Source organism: Chinchilla lanigera, unplaced genomic scaffold (genome assembly GCF_000276665.1).
Source record: "Chinchilla lanigera isolate Chin_1 unplaced genomic scaffold, ChiLan1.0 scaffold00045, whole genome shotgun sequence".
In the NCBI taxonomy this organism is placed as follows: Eukaryota; Metazoa; Chordata; class Mammalia; order Rodentia; family Chinchillidae; genus Chinchilla; species Chinchilla lanigera.
Genome location: NW_004955446.1, coordinates 12,643,956 through 12,666,341, shown reverse-complemented (window position 1 = coordinate 12,666,341; position 22,386 = coordinate 12,643,956). Strand labels below are relative to the sequence as shown.

The following is a 22,386-nucleotide window of genomic DNA, read 5'->3' as shown; positions in this document are numbered from 1 at the left end:
TGTATCATTTCTAATATTTTAAAAATATTTTTATTCTCTTTAATAGTTTGATCAATCCTGCACTCTTACATCTGGTAATCTTAGCAACTTCATTGAAGATAACAATATGCAATATCAAACGACTGCTGTTAATTCCTGTCATATTGTTTTGAAACCTTATATCATTTTTATTGTTTTCACTTTGCTTTGTTTTTATCTATGTTATTTTATTATGTTTTATTCTCTTTATAATAAGAAAGACCCTATGAAGAAAGGAAAACAGAAAGAAAGAAAGAAAGAAACAAAGAAAGAAAGAAACAAAGAAAGAAAGAAACAAAGAAAGAAAGAAAGAAGAAAGAAACAAAGAAACAAAGAAAGAAGAGGAGAGGAAGAAGGAGAAGAAGGAGGAAGAGAAGGAGTAGAAGGAGGAGGAGGAGAAGAAAGAGGAGGAGGAGAAGGAAAAGAGGAAGAGATAGGGAGAGGGAGAGGAGGGGGAGGGGAGGGGAAGGGAGAAAGGAAGAGAAGGAAGGGCTTGAGAGTTAGTTTAGTATGTAGGTCCTGTGTTCAATTCCCAGTACCCCCTCCAAAAAAATTAAAATCCAGAGACAGAAAACAAGTTTAGAATCTTGATGTTGTATGAATGAATCACCAAAGTCATCACGCAGTGACCTACAAACAATCATTTCAAAATTTAGCTCTATAGCCAGCCTATGACTCCAGAAGAAGTATTTATTTTTGTTGCTGTTTTAAAAAGTAATAAAAAAATTAAAACAGATTTTAAGGAGTCTCTAAATGGATGAATACATAAGTATCAATTTTTTAGGAAGATTTAAGGAATGAGTAGACCAAATATATGAAGCAAAGAAACTAATATTCTGGCCCTTTATATTAACAAATGCTTGTCTGAGGCAGGAAACTCAATTGAAATGCTCGTCCCTTAATGTGCATGAAAGAGTTCTTATTCACTGGGCTATAAGGCTGAACAATTTAAAGAAATCAGTACACATAGAATAGCTGTGTCTTATTTTTTATTGAGCGGTAATAAATTTGACCTTTTAAAACAGAACCTAACAGCTTATTCAGCTTACATTCAAAGATCCTCCCACACACACACTCACAACTCTGTTGGCAAACTTGAAGAATAAAATATAGGTAAATACTGAGATAAATCTTAAATAAATTCTTGATTCCAAATAAAATATTTCTGCAAATATTTCCTAATAGCATGTAGTACACCAGTTCCATTTGGGCTAAGATACTCCCAAGCATACTCCTGATTCCACTTATCAATCAATTTTGAAAGGAAAATACATGAAAATAAACCATATTTTAAAGTTGGTATGTTTCCTGCTGGAAAGTGACTCTTTTCTCAACCTCTTAAAAATTATTCTCTACTTTAAATTTAAATAGTATCTAAATCATGGCATTTTCTTTGGGTAAATTCCCTCCATTGCTTATTTTTTGGTATTTTGTAAATCTAGTTACTAAAATTGTTTAGATTCTCTTATGTTTATTACTGTAAATATTATAATATAATGCAGTGTTTGAAAATCTTATAGAGCTAAACCTTTCTAATCATTTAAGAAATTAAGTTCATTTCCTCAAGTGAGTGATAAACATGAGTATGAAAGATGACTTGCACTAACACGTTTTAATAAAAATATATAAATATTTACCTCTACCCCTCCCCACCCCCAAGTAGGCAGAGAACTTCCTAGTGCCATCGCATGGGTGGTATTCTTCAAACCACTATGGAAGTGTATGTTTGCCCTCTGCCTTAGATCTGTCCTTCAGGTCCAGGGGACCTGAGAACTACATTAGCAGCCCTTTGAAACTGACCTTAGTTCAAGTTGTTGCTCACATCCCACAAGCTTCAAACATCCCACTTCCTCAGTGGGTTTCTGGTTTGGGTTTTGACTTTTCCCAAAGTAAATAATAATAATGATAACTGAATTCTATTGAAGCTACCACAAGGAAGATCCAACTATTACAATGCCTCACCCTCACCCCTACAGAATGGGCCATACGCATTTAATGGGTTTTTAAGTAGTCTACTCCTTGTGACTGGATCCACCCAAGTTATAATTGATCTCCAAAAATTACACATCCATATGCTATAATGTAGATAGCTCTTAAAATGTTGGCTGGGTGCTAAACAATCACTAAGAGCCTTCCCTTGAAAATCCCACCCAGGGTCAGCGTGGATTCAACCATTTCATTACAGGAGACCGAGCAGCACCTTTTTTCATAATCTCTTCTGTCACAGAATTTCCATCTCCAGATGCCAGGTCATGATCTGAAATAGGAAGAAATACAGATCATATCCAAATATCTGTAACTCTATGAGCAAGCATAGTTTAGTTTTGTTCTTTTGTTAATGGGATTTAAAGCAAAATTTTAATTGAGTCAAGATTCTACGGTACTATATTGAACTACTCTGTATTATTTAGCACCTCCTAACTTTGGTAAGATAACACCCTCTTAGATTATTTATCTTCATTATTTATCATCACCTGACATTATCATATTAAGATAATTTTGTTAATTTTTCTTTTTCCTGTCTTTGTTCTCTGTATTATCTCACTCCTCCATTAGAATTCCAGCTCCATCAAGGCAGGGACTTTATTTCATTTACTGTTATGTCCCAGCACTTACAACAGTCCCTGGAACTCAGTAGGCACTTAATAAATGATTATTCAATTACAAATACTATAACAGATCTCTAAGTAAGATTTTTATACTAACTGGTATAGAAAATGATTTGCTTTTTGCTATGAGTCCAAAAGGCAGACCAAAGGGCAGAATTTTCATAAAGACAGTTCTTGCTTTACATACATGAAGAAAATTGTAATTAGAATTTTCTAAAGTAAATTTTTAGAAAGAGACATGTGCTTGCTTCAGCACTTCAAATCCTTAAGTAGAATGCTATAAGAAGGTTTGAGTGGCCTGGCAGACAAAAGCATATAGATTCATGAAACATTCCAGATCTTACTCTCCCTTCATCCCACTACAAAGGTCACTTGTGAATTCCCAGTCTTGGGACACTGGCTACCAATGAAATAAATAAATAATTTAAAAACAGGACAACTAGGTCAGGAAGCCCACCTGCCAATAATGTTGCAGCCAAGGAGAGGTGGAAAGTTGGAGAGAAAAATGTCATAAGTCAGAATACGAAAAGAACCTCTGGAGACCTTATGATGGTGAAATTTGGGGCCCAATCAAAGGGTGGGCCCAATAATGTTTGTGTAGAAGTGACATGAAGTCTGTGGTGCCACACCCCTTCCTGTAAACTGTAGTACATAAATCTGGGAACTCTCATGTAGACTGCAAAACTGAGCAGGGCCCTCCCAGGTAGGCTCTCTACCATGTCTTTAGGACATACTGCCTCCCGTTCTCAACTTGACTAGGGTTTACCAAAATTACACTAGTAATCTTTTAAATACTTTGGCCAGAAAAGAGAGAAAACTGCTTTTTGCATAGACTGCTAATAAGAACTTCCATTCCTAATTTTGGCATAGAAATATTTTTGTGTAACCTATAATGTAATGCCCACCCAGTGATAAGGTATATGTTTCCAAGGCATCTATATAGTAGCTAAGATGTTTCATAACCTGCAAGCAAAATGGAGAGAGTGACAGGCTCGAGGGAAAAAGACTGCACAACAGTCCTCATGGAAAAGCCCAAGAAGTTACACTGCTGGTGTGAGGAAAGGGGGACACAGGTGACACACTAGGAGGCTATGAGTCCCAGTTTCTCTAATCCACTAGGACTGACTATTCCAAAGGACCTCTCATGCCCTCCCCAGACATTCCATCCCAAATACCAATAAAGATTCATAGCAGATTCAAACGCCTCTTGCTGAGAAACTTCAATGAGTGCAGAGGGATGAAAAGTTGCTACTTTAAAGGTCTTTTAAATGTGATTTTAAGAAAGCAAAATGAGACAAATGAAGCTACAAATTATCAAGGTAGCTAAAATACTGAAACAATAGCCTCAAATCTACATGATAAGGAACCTAGGCATTGAAGAAAAAATGTTTAGTGCTCAGAAAACAGATCACAGTGGTTTCTAGTTGTTGGGGAGATGGGAGGAAGACAATAACTACCTCATGGGTACTGGGCTTCCAATTAGAGCTAAAGCAAATGTTCTGGAACTAGTTGGAGGTAGTGATTACACAACATTGTGAATGTACTAGCACCTCTGTTTGTTTGCCTCCAAATGGTTAATTTCATGTGAATTTTACCTAAAAAAGAATTCAGGTCTTAGAATCCAGGCTTTTTCTTTTCAAAAACTACAGGGACAAGTCATAAGTATTTAAGATGTTAATAATGTCTCAGCTTCCAGATCAAATAATCACAAAGATACCCATCTAATGGGTTACAAATGATTTTCATTTTATATTAATGTTTAAGGGCATAACCATAGCTAAAACTACTAATTCATTTAAAAGCACATTTCCTCCTTTATTTTAAAGTACTTAAGTCATACCCATATGTAAGAAGGAGATAAACCTGGAAAAATAAGCATATTTGTCAAATATTTCACATTTAGATGAATACGAAGTATAAAACACCAGAAATAAAAATTAAATGATATAAATTTGGAACACAATTTATATCTGAGGGGGAAAGGTATAGTTTGTTGATATTAGCTGTTGCTATGACTACATGTTAGTTTTTTTTGAGAGGCTGCATTTCTAAGTACTTAATTTTTAAATGTTCTATAATAACTGTATATTTTTGGAGTACAATGTGATGTTTTGCATCACATTGCATGTGTCTATTGTAGAATGATTTAAAAAAGCTAATTAGCATTTTCATCACTTCTCATACCATTTTTGTGTAGTGAAAATATTGATAATCTACCTTTAGCAATTTGAAATGCATAACATATAATTACTAATTATGGTCACCATTCTCTGTAATGGAGGAAATAGATGTAGTGATATGTTTCACTTTATATGTTCATGCAGTGATATATGTAATTTTATATGTTTATTTACTTTGATATATGTCACTGTAAATGATATACTTTCAGTTGGATAAAGTTTAAGGAACTTGGCCATTTATCAGCAAGATAAACAAATGTGTGCATAATGCCATCATTTAGGTTATATATCCCTCACAATTTCACAATCTGTGTAAGAAATACACATGGATTTATAAGCTGCATATGAATATAACTACAAGTTCATTCATTTCCCAAATTTCAATCACATACACTACTATTTATCTTCTGCAAAACCCATAAAAACACATACTTGGAATTATTTCATTTAAATGCTTCCAACTGATTTAAAAGAAATGTTCTCTCTTTTTATCTTGACTCTTAAACCTTATCCAGTAAATTCCTAACAGTGCTTTTTCTGTGAAGTTGGGAGAAGAATAGTTTTGTCTAATAAATATTTAAAACAGATCACTGGAGAATTTAAGGAACTTTGTATATCTCAGTTGGTGACTTTTTATTACACATTTTTGGTAATCAATCTTATGTCTGCTTCATATACCCTGGATAACTATGTGAGAAATTATAATACATAACCCTCAAAAGTTATTAATGGGGTCTTTTTAGAAAATAGCAACAGCAACCAAATGCAACTGCCACCTACCTTTTCCCTCAGTAAAATAAAGAAAACAAGAACATTAAAATCTATGCACTGATATTTTTTGAGTGATTCAAACTCAGAGTAAGACTACAGTTGCAAAGTGATAGCAGAATCTAGTCTTACCTGTGTGGGAAACAAACCTCCTGGTAGAAGACGTCACTGTTGAATATTGGAAGAATGGAAATATGAGACATTTTCCCGTCACCCTGTCACAGATGCCTGACTGGCAGTTGCAAGTCTCTTTGCATTCCATCCCAAAGGTACCGTACGGGCAGTCTAAGGATAGAGAAAGGGTTTAGAGAGGGAGTTGTGTAACGTGCACAAGCCTCCATCCTAGCAGCCCCTGACTGATAGTGTTAAGATTTCATTCAAACTCATGGATCTTCACTATGCAATAAAACTCAATACTCAAAAGCCCAGATTCAGACTAGATAATGGATGCCTTGGGCTTTGTGTTATACTGTAAACTCTAGTTGAACACAACTATACATAACCAATTTCTTTGGACCAATCTTAATTCTATTTTCCCATCACTGTCTATAGATTCTCACAAGTTACCTTGGTAACAACTCACTGAAGATGGGAAATTGAAGAAGGAATGGTTTTATGCATCAGCTCCTCACAGAGCTTAAAAGAGATGATGTTGTCTTTAAATCCACTGTATTCACGGACAATTCACTGTTTAAATGTATAGCAAAAGGCTTCAAATTAACCAGGGCTGAGAGAGCTATCATCCCTGTTCTCCATGAAGCCATCAATCCTCAGTCTGTTCCAACTCTTGTGAAGTCCTTTGTCAGAAGAGCCATACAACTTACCTAACTGCCTCAACTATTAAGAGAATTCGCTAGTAAAAAAATCTCTGCAAAGCTAAGATATGAGATGGCTATGAAGAAGAAAGCTCAGCATTTATACATCCTGAGCACTCTTACATCTACCAAAAACTGGAAGCTTTTAGAGCTTCAAAGTGATTATACTTAGACTAAAACATGCTACATGGAAATTTTAAAGAGAACAAAGTCATTTATTAAGAAGAAATGGTTTTATAGCATAAACAATATCTCAACAGAAAAACCTGTCTTTAAAAGACAGCAGAGCATATGCAGAATATTTTCTTGCCATGTAAGATCACAGTAATTATACCATCACATAAGGTTGAAGAAACAAGGTGTGAGACATGTGAATCTCAGCAATTCAATAGTACACACAGTGATCAAGATAGGTATTCATAAAATATATTTTTAAAGAGATTTAAATTTGCTTTTTCTGCCATCCTTCAGATTATAGAGAACTCTGGTTTTGAATACTATCCTCTCTTCTAGGAGGAGGGATCCTGAAAAAGGATTCTGGAAAAGCTCTTAGCAGAAAATCAGAGAGGATTGGAGTTGGACTGTGTTTACAGTGAAACTGAAAACTAAAATTTTAGCCAAATTCCAAGTATACTTCTAACCATTCCCCTCAAGCATTGAATAGCTCTTGGCATATGGTAAGTATTCAATTAATATGTGTTAGCTAGCTAATTGTTCTCTGGGAAACACAGTGACAAATATCTGAATATTCAGGAGAAAATCTAGATGTACAGCGAATGTATTTAATGGCTATATGGGTGTTCTGCAAAAAAAAGCTGAAGGAGGGTTTGCCTAGAGCAAATGGAATGTCTCTACGTAGAGTTGCGAATGTTCCCATGTTCTCTTTATTTCCCAACAAAAAGAAAAATCTTTAAAACTCCACTCATCAGCAATCTGAAGGATGCAAAAAGGATCAACCCAAAATATATTCTTAAATATACTTCATTAACATTTACCCCAATCATTCAGTAGAATACTAGAGCAATAAAAATTCCAGATACCTACAGTTTAGTTCTTTACCCCTAAGTAACTGTACATTTATAATCACATTTACACAGGCATTCTTATACTAAGAGAAAAAGCAGTCTGCTTCATACACTTGCTATTTCATAACCATGAATGTGCTAACCACTTCCTCCCTAATTTTCTTATGAAGAATTGTTTTCTTGGCTGATAAGCCCTGTAACATGCAGGAAATACAGACCTATGTAGCTGAATGAAATATATATGTGTGTTCATGAAAGAATATATTTCTTTAATATTCCACCTCTTATTGATTATAGGCAAAAATAAAATTTTCTTGAGTCAAAAATGTATTTCTTAACTTTTTACAAGTTTTATAGATGAAAAAATGATTCACTTATAAATTGGATTATGAAAGGGAAGAACTCATTAGATTAACTTAATATGGTATGCATTCATTCATAAAAAAATACAATTGTATTAAATACATAAAATATTAAAATTATTTAGAAATTTCCTGGAATATTTTACAATTTTCACAGCTTCTTTGCATTATACAACTGATGCATGTCATTATAGCCTGTGCTATATCTTGATAATAGCTCAACGGTGAAAGTGTAGAGTATCTATATATTATTATTAAATCACCATTGTTTTGATTCTAAACACTTTAAGTGCTAAATATTTTAACCTGTGGTCATTAAGTTTCAAAGTATTTCTATGATTGTTTAATGGTGTCATTTAACTATAATTTATATTTGATGAAATTTTCTGTAAACTAATCAAATTTCTATAAAATAATCATTCTTTACTGATTTTCAATACTTGCATTTTTTTCCATTTTTTTATCCTACACTGTCTACTAGTTTTCTAGGTAGACAAAACCCTTATAAAGTGGAAAGAAGTGCTTTGTACTTCAGAGGACTTTTTTGTAAGAATATGAATTATTCTGTTAGATGACTTAAGCCCACTGTGCTCCATAAAATGCATTAGTGTTCATCTGCTAGACTTGATCTTGTGAAAGGCTCTTCATCCTGTGACCCTTTCAAGATCAAAGCACTAAATCCAGGGGCTAGAAATCACTCCAAGAGGTTATCCAGTGGGACCTCTGTAATCACTGCCTTGCAAGAGAGTGAGCACCTAAACTATTCACAACAAATTACCTGTCAAGTTTCTAAAGTTTTCCAGAAAAAGAGGCAACACAATATTCCACTGCAACTTTCTCTCCTAAATCTCTTAAATATAATGTGTGGAATGCTGCACTTCTTTCTGCGCTTTCCTGCACACTGGTTTCAGTGGCTGTTTGCAGAATTCTCCTTGCTCTAACTAACACAACAACTGCATGAGACGTGCATTTTCCCTCTTGATCCAAAGTTGCAAAGCCACCTCACCTCCCAAACTGGCTAAAAGCCCTCAGGGAGCCCTGTACAAGGTGGGGAAAGTAAGTGGTCTCTCTTTACCTTTGCAGATACCAAACTCGTCACCAAAATCATCTTCCTCACTGTAAAATTGACACCTCAGCCCTGGGCCACATTTCATGCCATCCATGCCTGAGACTGTGCGGTAGCAAGTTTCTCCCAGCCCTGCAGCACACACTTGGCAGCAGCCACAGTCATCCAGCACTGTCCTCTTGCAGTGTTGGCTGCTTCTGCACTCGCTATTGTCACAATGCTCTGGGCAATCCACAGCATATTTGGTGCTCCAAGCCACAGTCAGGTGTGCAGGTACAAGGAGTGTGGTCAGCAGCAAAAGGCTCCTCATGTTTCCCTGCTGGCTCGGGCTCAGCTCCCTGCGTTGTGGTCTTCGCTGTGGGAAGCAGCCGTCCAAAGTAGTAGCTGAGCCTCTCTGCCTACACGTTTATCAGTTTTATACACTGGGTTGCCCGTGTGCTTTCCCGTCATCAATTTCCTCAACCCAGCAGCAGCGCTGTCCTCCTGCCAGCCTCTCTTGTTTTAGTTTATGAAATCCAGGATGAAGGCTGGATTAACACGCTGCTGCCATCCAGGAATTGAAAAGCCCAAGCTGATGTCATCTGTTATGTTTAGATGGTTGTTTTGCATGAAGGCTGAAAAATTCACTCACATCCGTCTCAAAGGCTCAAGGACATCTGTGAAGGGGGAATAAAGAAGGTCAAATACCCCTTCAGGACAGGAATTGTTCTGACACCAACATATCACTTGGGGTGTAGCATTGTCTCAGAGTCTCTGCAGTCAGGAAGAAAATGATAGCAACATGAATCATCAAGACTGAAGAAGCTTCTGCAAATAATAATAATAAGCATTTGGTATTTCCCCTCAATAAATAGCTATGAAATCATTTGGAAGAAGAAAGGGTTACATTGTGCCTTTTCAATACTTAGAAGAAAGAAAATATTTTGGTAGAGATTTTTTTCAAGATCCTCTCTTCCTTCCTCTTACCCTCCTCCTCAAATTTTATTTCTAAAACAAGTCATGTCATATATATCTAAGTCTATCATGGATGGAGTGATGTTTCTAGCAAGATGTGCAACTGCTGCTAAGGATTTGCTTTAAAATCAGTATGAAAAGGCACAAAAGAGGTAAGATCCTAATGGCACTGTTTCTTGGTTACTCAGTTCTGGAAAAACTTATCTATTGGACTTCTGACCTAAAATTCCCTGGAGAGAAGGCTCATCCATCATTGGATATGGAGTGTCCTTATCCAATGATGGAGTTCACCCACAGCCCTTCCCCTCACCTCCTGGCATCTATCAGATGCCTTGCTAAAAACTGCCAAACAAGGCAGCCAGCCCAAGGAAACAAAACAGCTAGCAGGAAAATAGGAACACAGCCCAAGAGAGGCAAGTTATAGGGAAGAGAAAACATTACTGTTCAGGAAATAAGGTCTTCATGCTATGGAGGGTCACAGGGTGTACATCCCACTGGGGAAAACAGAATAACTCTCAAAATATTGATTGGACTAGGCCTCATTAAGCAAGATTTGTGAGACAGAGAGTACAAGATGAAAGAGAAGAAAGAGGAGTTCTTACATCAACCACATGTTGGATTGTTAGGCCCTCACCCAATTTGTTAAAATGGAAATAAATCCACTGTCATTTGGTAAATAAACAGCCCAGTAAAAGTGAATAAATCTTGGTTGGTCACAAATTAGCTCTGGGAAATCCACAGAACTTAGCTTCCTCTGTTGGAATTAATGGTGTTAGGCTAGTAACCTCTGAAATCCTTGTGCCTTTGGAAGATAAGAAATAGACCCTCATTGGATGTCATCTGATGATTGTCTTTGCAAGTGCAACTTTAGTGGGATGAACGAGGAATTAGAGTGCAGGGAATTGGGGAATTGGCGAATGAAGGCAAGAGTTTTAGCCTGCAAATTTCCCAAATTTTCTATGACAATTCAATTCAAAATACCCTGTATTCCTCCCCCAGAAGCAAAAATGTATGTAGCAGGTGGAACACTGATTTTTTCAACAGCAGACAACATCTACTGAGTACGTAGTATTGCCAAGCACTGTTCTTGCCCATTTTACCTGGATAAACTCACTTATTCCTCTCCACACTATTAGGAAGTAGCTACAATTATCATATCCATTTTTTGAATGAGGAAAACAAATCAGAAAAAAGTTAAATAATTTCCTCAAGATGCCAGAATGTCAAAAATAGTCTCAAATTACATCAGTTTAATATCAAAACCACACATTCTGTTGCTTACTACAATACAATCATGTTTCCATGCCAATGATTCCAATGACCTGGTTCATAATTTAAGCCTACCCATGGAAAATTTACTTGTGCAAATTTTGTTGAACACCACTTTATGAGAAAAGAGAGGTTAATTGGATTAGTGATTAATAATAACTATCTTTGTAGAGATCTTACAGTGGGTTCCACACTATGCTAAGCACTTTATATAGATTACCGTATTTAACTTTAAAACAACATCAAGAGCTAGATACTATTCTGTCTCCATCTTAGAGATGGAAAAATTGAAGCTTAGAGATGTTAAGTAACTTATCCAACACCACACAGATAGAAAATGATGAGATTAGAACTCCAGTCCACAGACATACAGACACTAGAAAATAGAACAAGAATTTCAAAATCAAATATGTAGAGATGATATACAAGTGACCTAGGTGAGTGAAGTGGCCAGCTCTACCAGATGTAATTCAGAAGGCATGGAGTGGATTTTGTACACTTAAAAAGCATGCAAAGTCGTTAATACTTTCCACAATGGAACACAAAGGTAAATGAAATTGAGAATAACTTGAGTTAATTACTAAAAAACTAAAAAGTGTACACTGAGTGTACAAAGTCCTTAACAATAATCCAAATGCAATACACAGAAGAGTATAGAAAACATGATCAACTGAGCTCATCAGTGAAACTATATCAATGAGTCATTTTGAGGGAATGAAAAGTTCTTTTAAAGATCCAACCAAAGCCACTTGTCCCAGGGCAATGTCTATGGGATTTTTATCTAGCTGTATTTCTGTCTTCCCCAAACTTGAGCCCAGATCAATGAATTTCACTAAGAGAGTTAGAACTGACTACAAAAGTTAGGAAACTGAAGCAAGAGTAACAACAGAATCAACTTTAATCTGCAGCCAAAGGGATGACTGAATTGTGGGGAGACTAACATAAAATCAAAGCTGTTCAAATTGATTGCACACGGTCCAACCTGGTTGGCTTGCTTTGTGCTAGGGAGTAGCACATCTCTAACCTTTCTCTGCCTGTACATCAGTTCTCAAATCAAAGAGCAATGAAGGGAAGGCTTTCACAATATCAGAGGTGGATGTTCATGCTAAGGTAGATGTCTTAGTCACTTTCTCATTGGAGAGGCACAATATGTCACAAACACAACTTAAAGAAGGAAAGATTACTTACATATTCAGTCTCTAGTCAGCTGGCTCCTAAGGCAGGAACAGCATGTTAGAAGGGCTTGCCATGAAGGAAAGTTTGTCATGTCAAGACTGCCAGGAATCAAAAAGCAAAAGGTTGAGCCAGGGAGGGCGCTATATCCTTCTAGGTCCAGCCCACAGCAAACCACCTATTTTAATCAGGACCCACCTCTGAACAGCATATTTAGCTATAAACTCATAAGTAGACCAATCCACTGAAATATATAGCACCCCCATGACCCAATCACCTTCCAAACATGTTAGACTTTGGTGAGGACATATCAGATCCAAACCATAACATTCCACTCCTGGCTCCAGAGACTCATGTACAACTCATTATGAAAAATGCAGCTAGTCTATTTTTCAGAGTCCTCAAAGTTTTAACAATTTAAGCATTGCTGAAAAGTGCAATTTCAAAGTCTCCTCTGAGACTCAAGGCAAACTCTTAGCAGAGAATTCCTATAAAAGTCAAAAAGAAAATTAAACACTACAGACACACAGTAGCATAGAGGAAACATTCTGATTCCAAAATGAAGAAATAAGCAGATAGAAAGAATTTGGAGCAAAGCAAGATTAAAACCCAGCAGGGAAAACATCAAATCTTATAAATCCATACCTAACACCCAGTGCAAGAGGTGGAAAATGTGAACTCCAAAAGGCTTTGGCATCCTCACCCCTACATAATTGCCATTTGCAGACCTTGTGGCCTCTCCTTTCTAACTTCCTGGGATATCTACTAAATGTTCAGCTTCACCCTGACAGCTGAATTAACTACCCTCTCAGGTGGGGCTGGGGATTTAGCTCAGCGGCAAAAGCGCCTGCCTGGCAAGCGCAAGGTCATGAGTTCAGTTCCCGGTACCGGAGGAAAACCAAAAAACCAAAACCAAAAAAAACTACCCTCTCAGGGACACATTTCCATCTCCCAGGCCTTCTGAAATCTGGGTGGAAGCCTCTCTGACCCACAACTCTTGCATTCTATATGCCTGTAGAACCGGCACCACATAGACAATGCCAAAGTCTACTCACAGCATGAGCAGTAGCAGAGCCCTCTTGCATCATGGCTTCAGGATTCTCTGAGTACCTACAGGTGTGATCTGAATCAGAGGGAATTAGTCCTTATCTGCCACAGCACCCTGGAGCTCTCTTCTCAAAGCAAAGTCTTTTGGAGGAATTTACCTTTACTTTTTATACCTTAAGTCTTCGAAATTATATTGTCAAGTAGTCACAGCAGTGACCTCATTTCTCTGGTACAAAAGTATGTCTTAGTCACTTTTTTGTTGTTGAAACACAATACCTGACATACACTAGTTAAAGGACAAGAGATTTATTTGCATTCACCTCTTCAATCCATGATCAGCTGACTCCAAGGCTGGAATGGCATGATGGAAGGGCATCCCATGGAAGGAAGCTACTCACATCTTGGCCACCAGGAAGCAGAGAGAGAGAGGAGGAGCCAGAAAAGAAGACCTTCCAGGTCAAGCCCCCAGTGACCCACATATTCTGAACAGGCTCCGTCTCCTAGGAGCATATTTAGCTATAAATTCAGCAGTGGACCAATCTACCAATGAGTATAGTGCCCTCATAATCCAAACATGAGGCTTTGTAGTAACATTTCAGATCCAAACTATAATAGTAGGTCAAACAAACCATTTCTTGTTCCCAAGATATATCAAGTTGTCTTCTGAAAATGGGCAAAGAGATAATAAAATCAAATAACTCTTCAACCCACTACATCCAGTACATTTTAAATGTCATTGTGATTTTTCCCCTAAACTTGATATTGTGTCAATCAGGAAAATAAGCCTAGGTAATATGCACTGATATTTTGTGCTTTATTTTGAACATACTGTTTGCTTTTAAACAAATAACAAGGATTTACTTCTGGATAGGCAAAGATGATCCAGTCAGAAAGGTTCTGGAAAGGTTCCAAACCCTCAGTAGATGATTCATAGTCAAGCCAATTGTAGCATATTAACTGTGCTTTCCTAACAAACAACCCCTGCAAGATAAGATTGATTTAAATTGAATTACAAAGCAGACTTGAAGCAAACATTCCCAAGGATCAAGTAGACACATTTACAAGAATTTTTTTAGGTATATAAGACTTTGTTTTCAGTTTAGTTTTTGTTTCCATTTTTTGGTAACATCTGAAGTTCTTCCTAGTTTGACATCAACTGACATTTTTGCACTTGTCTAGTACATGTTTCAGCACATATTAGGATCTTAATATGTACTAAACACATAAAAGTTACAAATTGATTCTCAGAATCATTTTCAGAGAGTAATAAATTATAATGGACACAAATGTGCTCCCATTCTTTCTCTTCACACTAAGAGAAGCAAAGTGAGGGCAAAGTTATTGGGCAGGTAAGATTGAGCTACAAAACATATTTCTTCATGAGAATGAAGTATAGAATTCTGGAAAGAGCAGAAGCCCCTAAGGATTGAATGGATTCTGAACAAAGATTCTGATCTCATGTCAGTTCCTGCATAGCTCACCTACTTGGTCCTCTTGACCTTTGAGCCATAGAACGGGTAGTATCACATCCACTCTGAGAAGTTCATAGGAACCCCCTCAGAGCCCAGGGCCCAAACTAACCACATCTGCCAAACAGCTGAGATTCATGCTAGTCACAGGTCAACTGTCACAGGCCAGAGACTGGGGAATCCTTCCAGAGTTCTTGCTCTGAGAATAACTAATAGAAGTTCTAGCAACAACTTTGCCACTACCAAGCCATATACTCTTAGGCACATCACCTGCCATGTGCTCTAAACCTCTCCTCTCTCCCCCCTACCTCAATAATGAGTTAAAAGAACTGAACGAATCAATACTTCTGAAAGCATCATGACCATTATTATCATGCATCTAACTTCTGAAGATTTGTTTCATTCTTTATGCATGAACTTATATCTTGGTACAGATATTTTTCCAAAAGAAATACCTCTATAATTCTCTGATTCAATTTCTAATAAAGACAATTTTCAATGCTGTGGGCAATTTTCAAAAACTACATCTGCTTAGAACAGTCAAGTGAAGCACACGTGTTTTCATTAGGCTTCTTTCCTGGCCACAGACTTTCTGATTTGTCCTAAAAAGTAGATTAATACTGTAGGTGGCTGGAGTGCCACTAGAGTTGTATAACAGCCAAGAGCCCTGCAGGAATCATGAGTGTGAAGATTCGGTATATGGATAAGTGTGAGAGGATCAGAACAGGACATCAGAGACCTGCACACCTAAACCCAGAATCTCTTTGCATATGGTAACAGAGGGTTTTACTACCATATTCAGATCTTTTACACCAGTGAAGTGTGAGGAAACAGCTGCAGAGTGATGTTATTTTTTAACCTGATCAAACCTAGAAACTTCAACTTTGGGTTCATACTGTTAAGAATTCTTCCAGAGCTTTGAAAACACATGAGGAACTCTCGCTACTCTGATACTTTCTCTTCGCAATTTTGGCAGATTCTACTGTGAAGACTCGAGGCAAGATTTTCTAGCAGATGACTCCTTTTCAAATTAGCGTTCTGGTTTATAAATCTATCTGTAAGTGACTATAGTCACACACTGTCTCTCCACCTCCAAATAGGGACCCACATTCAAAAGCTGTTCCAATCCAAAAAAGAAACAATGTAATAAAAAAAATCTCTGAACTTAGAACCAGAAGGCCTGAGTTGGAGCCCAGATTCTACCATTGTAGATTTCACGAGACACCAACTAGCCTTCCTGCTCAACATGAAATCATTTTCCCCTTCAGTAACATACAAGAAAGAGAAATTCCTTCCCATTCTCAAAGAGAGGTTATGAAGATGAAAGGAAAATGTAGATTGAAAACATTGTTCAATTCAAAAATATCATAAAATGTACAAATGTAGTACTCATTCTGTATGGATAGAGATCCATTCTGTATGGATAGAGATCCGTGCATCCCTCTATCCATCTCACTTTCTGTGAAATGATCCAGTTTTTCATTCACTTAATTCAAGAAAAACACAATGACCAAGTTTCAACCGTCTTCCTTGCGAAGATTCCACAATCCCTCTAGTAGCCTGCCTCACCTCATCACAGTGCAGCATGACTAAGCAGCTTATCAAACTTCCCTTTTAGGTTAAAAATGTTTTTCAAAACATCAGTTTCTCAAATGACTAAACTGTTAGTCTAGATGTTGGAAGTTAGTTAAACATTAGAACTACAGTATCTGACACAAGGTAACACATATTTAATAAATCATGTTGGAAGTTACTACTAAGATGTTTGGAATTTTCACTAGGAATTTTGGAACTAATATTTCTGATTAACACATGAATCATAAAAAATGATTCTACTATTTTGCTTCTCTAAAAATGTGGCACTTCTTTTGCCTAACCTTAAACTGACCCCTTTTGTTATGTAATATTAATCAGACCACCATTACTAGTTTCATCAGTTTGTCTATAGTTGGGGGGCTTCAGTCTTTTACATGACGTGTTGATTGAATAAATGATTGACACCTTATTTAGGACTTTTAAAGGAATTGGCAACTTCAAACTCTTTAACCTGACATCAGACTATCTCAACTCTTTTATTCTTGGGATATTCACAACGAAAGAACACATTGTGGTTTGCTGTCTTTTGACTGCCATTGACTGCATAAAATCTCTGGGCCTTTGACCTGAGAGCTTAGCTTATACCAACCACACTTGAGCATACCTTGACATGGCTCAGTGCAGTGTCACAAGACAGCTCTCCACACCAACTGCATCTGAGCAGCCTGGGGAGATTGTCAAAAATGACATACTCAGAGATTCCAGTTTGATGGGTCTAGGTTAGGCCTGGAAATTAAAATTTTTAGCAAATAAACTAATTGATTCTGAAAAATCCCGAACTGAGAAACCTCTGATCTAGAGGTTTTTCCTACTCAATCTCTTTGTATTAGTAGGATTAGTACTTAATAGTTACTCTGGAGATTTCTAACAGCAAAAGTCTATCTCTGAGGAGTTGGTTTGAGACTTTTAATTATATCACATACCTGAGTCATTTAGCATATGTCATAGATTGCAAGGCACACATCTTCATGGAGAGTCAGTGATCATGACTGAATTGTCAGGGAGTAAATGTGAACATTAAAATTTGCAGGATGGGTGGCAATCACTTGGAAAAGACTCCCAAAGGCACCAGTGGGGCTTTTTAAAGAAATATTACATTACCAATAGTCTTGTGGCCCAGAGGCCAGTTGTCTGTACAAAGTAGACGTGATGATCATTGGCATGTGAGTCAAAAGGATCAGATATGAATGTGACTCATTTTAGTATTATTTTTACCAATGTATTAAAATCACATTTTCCTTCTCACAGATGTACAAAAGTTCTAAGTGGTAACAGTCTATGATCAAATAAGTCTAAGAACACCTTCAATAACTAAAAATTCTACTCACATAAAATTATTATGTCAGAATTTAATCAGAAGCATATTAGATTCCTTCCTTAATGATACAAACAGAGTAATGGCCTGTGTTACCCTGAGGATATCTTAAATTCAATGAAATATAGAACTTACAGGTTGCTTAGCAGTGGAATATGTTCTGTTAAATCAATCTTTAATCTCCTACTATGACATTACATGATGATGAAATATAATACCTTACTCTTGAAAGTTGCCTGACAAACATCATTCTAACTTAAAGTGACTAGAAATATTCTGAAGTTAAAGTATATTTGCTATAAAACCCAGGTTTAATATCCGATTCTCAGTTCCAAAGTGCACACAAACACACACCCCTCAATTTACGTAAGTCCACTTACACACCACCAATTTCCAGACAACATGCTGAGACTGTTTTCCTTTGTAAATATATTTAGGAAGTACTCACTGAATAAAATACCAAACAATGCCCCTAAGCATAAAAGGTATTCAGTGTACTTTGGCTTTCTGTATTCAAAGTGCTGTCAAAATGGCAAAACAAAATTTCAACTTTCATGCATTCTAGTTTAGAAAGCTGGTATGAGAGATCAACTAGTACCACAAGTAGATAATTTGGTATCAACCCATGATGTTTTATAAATATTAATGGCTTCATTTTGTTCACTTAGAATAATGAAACTTTAAATAAGGCTATAAGTGTTCACCTTCCAAGTACACCTCAGCTGCAGATAAGAGCTTATACTAAAAACAAGAAAATGTAGGATATTAGGTAGTACCAGGGAAATGTGTCCATTTCTTTGTACACTCCAACTGCTACAACAAAGTACCATAGACTGGATGGCTTGTAAATAACAAAGACTTGAATCTCACCATTCTGGGTCCTGGAAGTCCACAGTCAATACCAGGTGAGGGTGAGGGCCCTCTTCTGGGTTGCAACTTCCTGGTAGAAAGAGAGCAATAGGGTTTCTTTTATGAGAACACTAACATTAACCCCATTCATAAGGGCTCTACCCTACCTCCCTAATTACCTCTCAAATGCCCCACTTCTTAATACCATCACATTGGAGATTTGAATTTCTACACATGGATTCAGGAGAGACACAAACATTCAGCCCATTGCAGTTCATAATCAGCAGCAAATGTGGTCCAGGCTCAGACTTGCTCCCTTCCATTCACCAGCTTGACTCTTTTCTCTACTAATCAGAATACTTCAGCCTTTGAGGTTGAAATGCCAAGGGTTCTGTGACCCCCTCACTGATGTCCTTGAGGCCAGGACTCATCCCTTTTGCAGGGGACTTCTGTTCCCCTGGGCGAAAAAACCATTTTGTGATCCTTGACATGATCTTTGCAGGACCTGGCTCAGGTCCTAGGCATCCACGAAGCTCATGATAAAAATACCTGAACTGCACAGTGAGACCCTGTCTCAAAAAGACAAAAATAAAATAAAATAAAAATTTTAAACTTTAAATTTAAAAAGCAGTTCATGACTTGGCATAACCTCTATAATGAAATAGCCAACTTCAGATGTCAGCCTCACAAACCCAGCCCTCCAGGTGACAGTGCATGGGACAGCTCTCTAGTACCCTCAGCTTCTTCCCACTGACTGAGTGCTCAGAGGGTGGTTAGGAAATGCACTCATGCTCTTCATCCTTTTAAAAAATAAATATGCTAGAGGCCACTGTAATGCACATCACTAGCAGGTAGAAGTTTATCAGTTCTTTTACCTTTCTACACTTGTCCTCCCTCTCCACCACCCTCTCCTGTACCAAGATCATCATTCTCTGTGCCCCTAGCTCCTTTGAAGGAAATCAAAGGGAAGTGGAAACCACTGATTTATTTCATAATAGAAAGCATAAACATTAGGGTCAGATTACTTGAGTTTGAATCTTGAGTGTACATCTGTTAAGAGCACAAACTCAACACAACACTGAAATATCTGAGTCTTCATCCCCCTAGATGCTAAAAAAGGCCACAGGAGAATATTATACCTGTTACCTGAGTTGGGACTAATTCTTGGAGCCCAGTGCCTGGCAAATAATGATCACTCAGAATACATTGAGGACAACATGGCCTTTGGGTAGGACTTCAAGTGATCCCCTGCTGCTCCAATTTGTATGACCCCATGATTGCTGTTTTTTTTTTTTAGATCACTGTAGTAAATATACACAATAGAAAAATACAAAGTAGAGAAAGTTTCCAAAAAGTGACAGAAGCTCAGGCTCATCTCTTCCCACTAACCCTTTGACACAATTTACTTGGAGTGGGAGAAAATGAATGAAGCTTGATTCATAGAATAAAAAAAAAATCAATGTTATCCCAAATTGATACAACAGTTTTATTTTTATAGACACAGCCCTACACATGTGGAAAGAGCCCTAGCTTTGGTCCAGAGTTCTGGGGGCTCTGGGGACTTCAGAATACAGCCAAAAAGTTGAAGGCCAAGAGTGGGCTTTATTTATAATAGTCCAACAGTTTCCAAGGGAGTGAGACAACAGGACCTTGTACAGATGAGTCATACAGACTCACAAGATCAGAGAAGTTACAGAGGATCAAAAGAACAGATGAGCCTTCCAGCTCACTGCCCCTCTCAACTAAAAAATGCATTTCACAGAGCTCTCTATAATCTGTTCCAACTAATTTTCAGGGATTGAGTCTAGAGGAATGTAAAACAGGAGACTTAGTTGCTATAGCCACCTGGATGCCTGACAACCTAGGTTTCAGTGGAGTAATGAAAAGCCACATTTTCTCACAATAATTTCTCCCAAACAAAATGAATGAAAGTCAAAACTTTATTTATGATGGAAAGATGAAAGACATAGTAAAGCAACTTGCAAAGCATTCAGGAATAAATGTGAACATCACTGAGCAGTCTGCAATGCACCATGATTAAGTATTACTAATCCAAGGGTATTTAAATAACTATTTGTTTCACGCACATAGCTATTTTGTTTTTCCTGTTTGATTCTCTGTCCTGTTGTGAGGTCTGCCCACTGATCCACAGGTGAGGTACAACACTGGTGTCAAACATGCTGGGTCACAACATTCAATATTCATCCTCCTCCTTATCTTACTTTGCAGAACAATAGGTTTAGTAACTCATCATGGCTTAATGAGCTAGCATGGCTAGCAATGTGAGAAATGAGAGAATTGCCCATGACTGCTATGGGAGCTTGCTGCCACTCCAAACACTCTGAATTTCTGTTCGGCTATCTGGTAAACAAGGGCAAATGACAAAATAATCTGCACACATCAGATCTAACAAAGTAGAGTTCACTAGGTAGACAGAACTGGTTTCCTTGTGGCTCACCTAGGGCAGGGCACAGAAGCAAAACAGACCTAAACTTTGGGCTGCACAGCTTTCCAGCTCCTTCTCTGGTGTGATCACAGACTGACACAAGAGTAACCTGGCCCGTCAGTACCTGAGCTCCAGCCCTGTCCCTACCAGCTCAGTCACCCATTCCTGGGAAATATTGGTCTTTCCTGGCATGGGGGCTGCGACTAAGTCTCACAGCTCTTGCTGGGCTCAGCTTGCTGGGCTAGCAGCATCAGCAACAGCTCCCTGCTATCACATATCCTCAACTGCCTCCAGTCCCTTAACCCTGTCCACACTTCTGTGAGGAATCCCTTTATGAAAGTCAAACTGATAGGAATGACTATAAACCTGATAGGAATGAGTGTAAACCTTTAGCAGGATGCTAAAACAACATACTGAAAAAAATGTAGTATGGGTCCTAAAATGTTGGTCTGCTTACTCAAGTAGGTTTTGGCCTTCCCAGAAAATAGAACCATAAGAGCTATTTTTCTAATTCAGGACTTTATAAAAGGTTATCTGTGAATTATAATTGAATGTATTTATATCAACTTTACAAAGAAGTTTCCTTAAAAACAAAAATATAAAAATAAAAATGTATGTACATACACTAAAATAATACTGTGTTGAGAGTTCAGGTATAAAATTTGTGTTCACTAATGAAACTGAGAATCTCTGTTGTAGACCAGTCTCTTGTCACTTACTTGCATCGTCTAGCTTCTGAGGCTCCTTCCATTTGTGTTTGGGGTTGGTTTTATTTGTGTCCAGCAATTGGTTCAGTGTCTATAAAATGGATTTTGGCAGATATAAAACCTTCATTGTTAAATTACTGTGAATTCTTGTCTTTACTCTGATTTGTTTGGCAAAATGCTAGCTGCTTAATTCTTTTAATTCTTGGTTTCCAAATGGAACAATAATTTTTATTTAATAAATTATACATATAGTTCAAGATACCAGTTGTTGCCAATAGTTATTATTACTACTTTAAATTTTGAGAGTGAAGATATGTCTCCCAGAAAATTATTTTCAAAATAAAATGCAGGTTTACCTTATGTTGGTTTTTGATCCAGAGCTTTTTTTCCAAAATTTTCTGATCCTTTTCTCCAAGAGAGCTGCATATAATCTTCATTACCAGTCTCCTCTGCTCTAGATTGCTTCTGACATAGAAACATAACAACACTGTGGGAATAAAAGGTGTAAGAATAAACAATGAAAAGTGTTCTAGATGTCTAAGGTAGATAGCTGGTAGTTCTGCTAGAAGATTTTCCTTTTTCCCTGAATTATGAGTTATTAAAACTCTCTTCATCTTATAGAACACTTGGATCACTTTTAGCTGAATCTCAGAATAAACATGCTTGGCTTCAGCTTAGAATGATTTTTTTATGTAATGTCAGCTGGTACTGTACCTAA

The 22,386-nt window shown here is 37.3% G+C and overlaps 1 protein-coding gene across 1 annotated transcript; it reads right to left on the bottom strand.

Moving 5' to 3' along the window:
• Positions 1-990: 990 nt before the first annotated feature.
• Positions 991-22,122, bottom strand: Esm1 (endothelial cell-specific molecule 1). Its single transcript, XM_005392712.2, has 6 exons — positions 22,025-22,122; positions 21,681-21,759; positions 18,537-18,606; positions 8,853-9,499; positions 5,708-5,860; positions 991-2,275 (listed from the first exon to the last, which is right to left on the bottom strand). Exons 4-6 carry the CDS (start codon positions 9,151-9,153, stop codon positions 2,175-2,177), a joined length of 555 nt encoding a protein of 184 aa, XP_005392769.1. The 5' UTR covers positions 9,154-9,499; positions 18,537-18,606; positions 21,681-21,759; positions 22,025-22,122; the 3' UTR covers positions 991-2,174.
• Between the last annotated feature and the right edge of the window lie 264 nt (positions 22,123-22,386).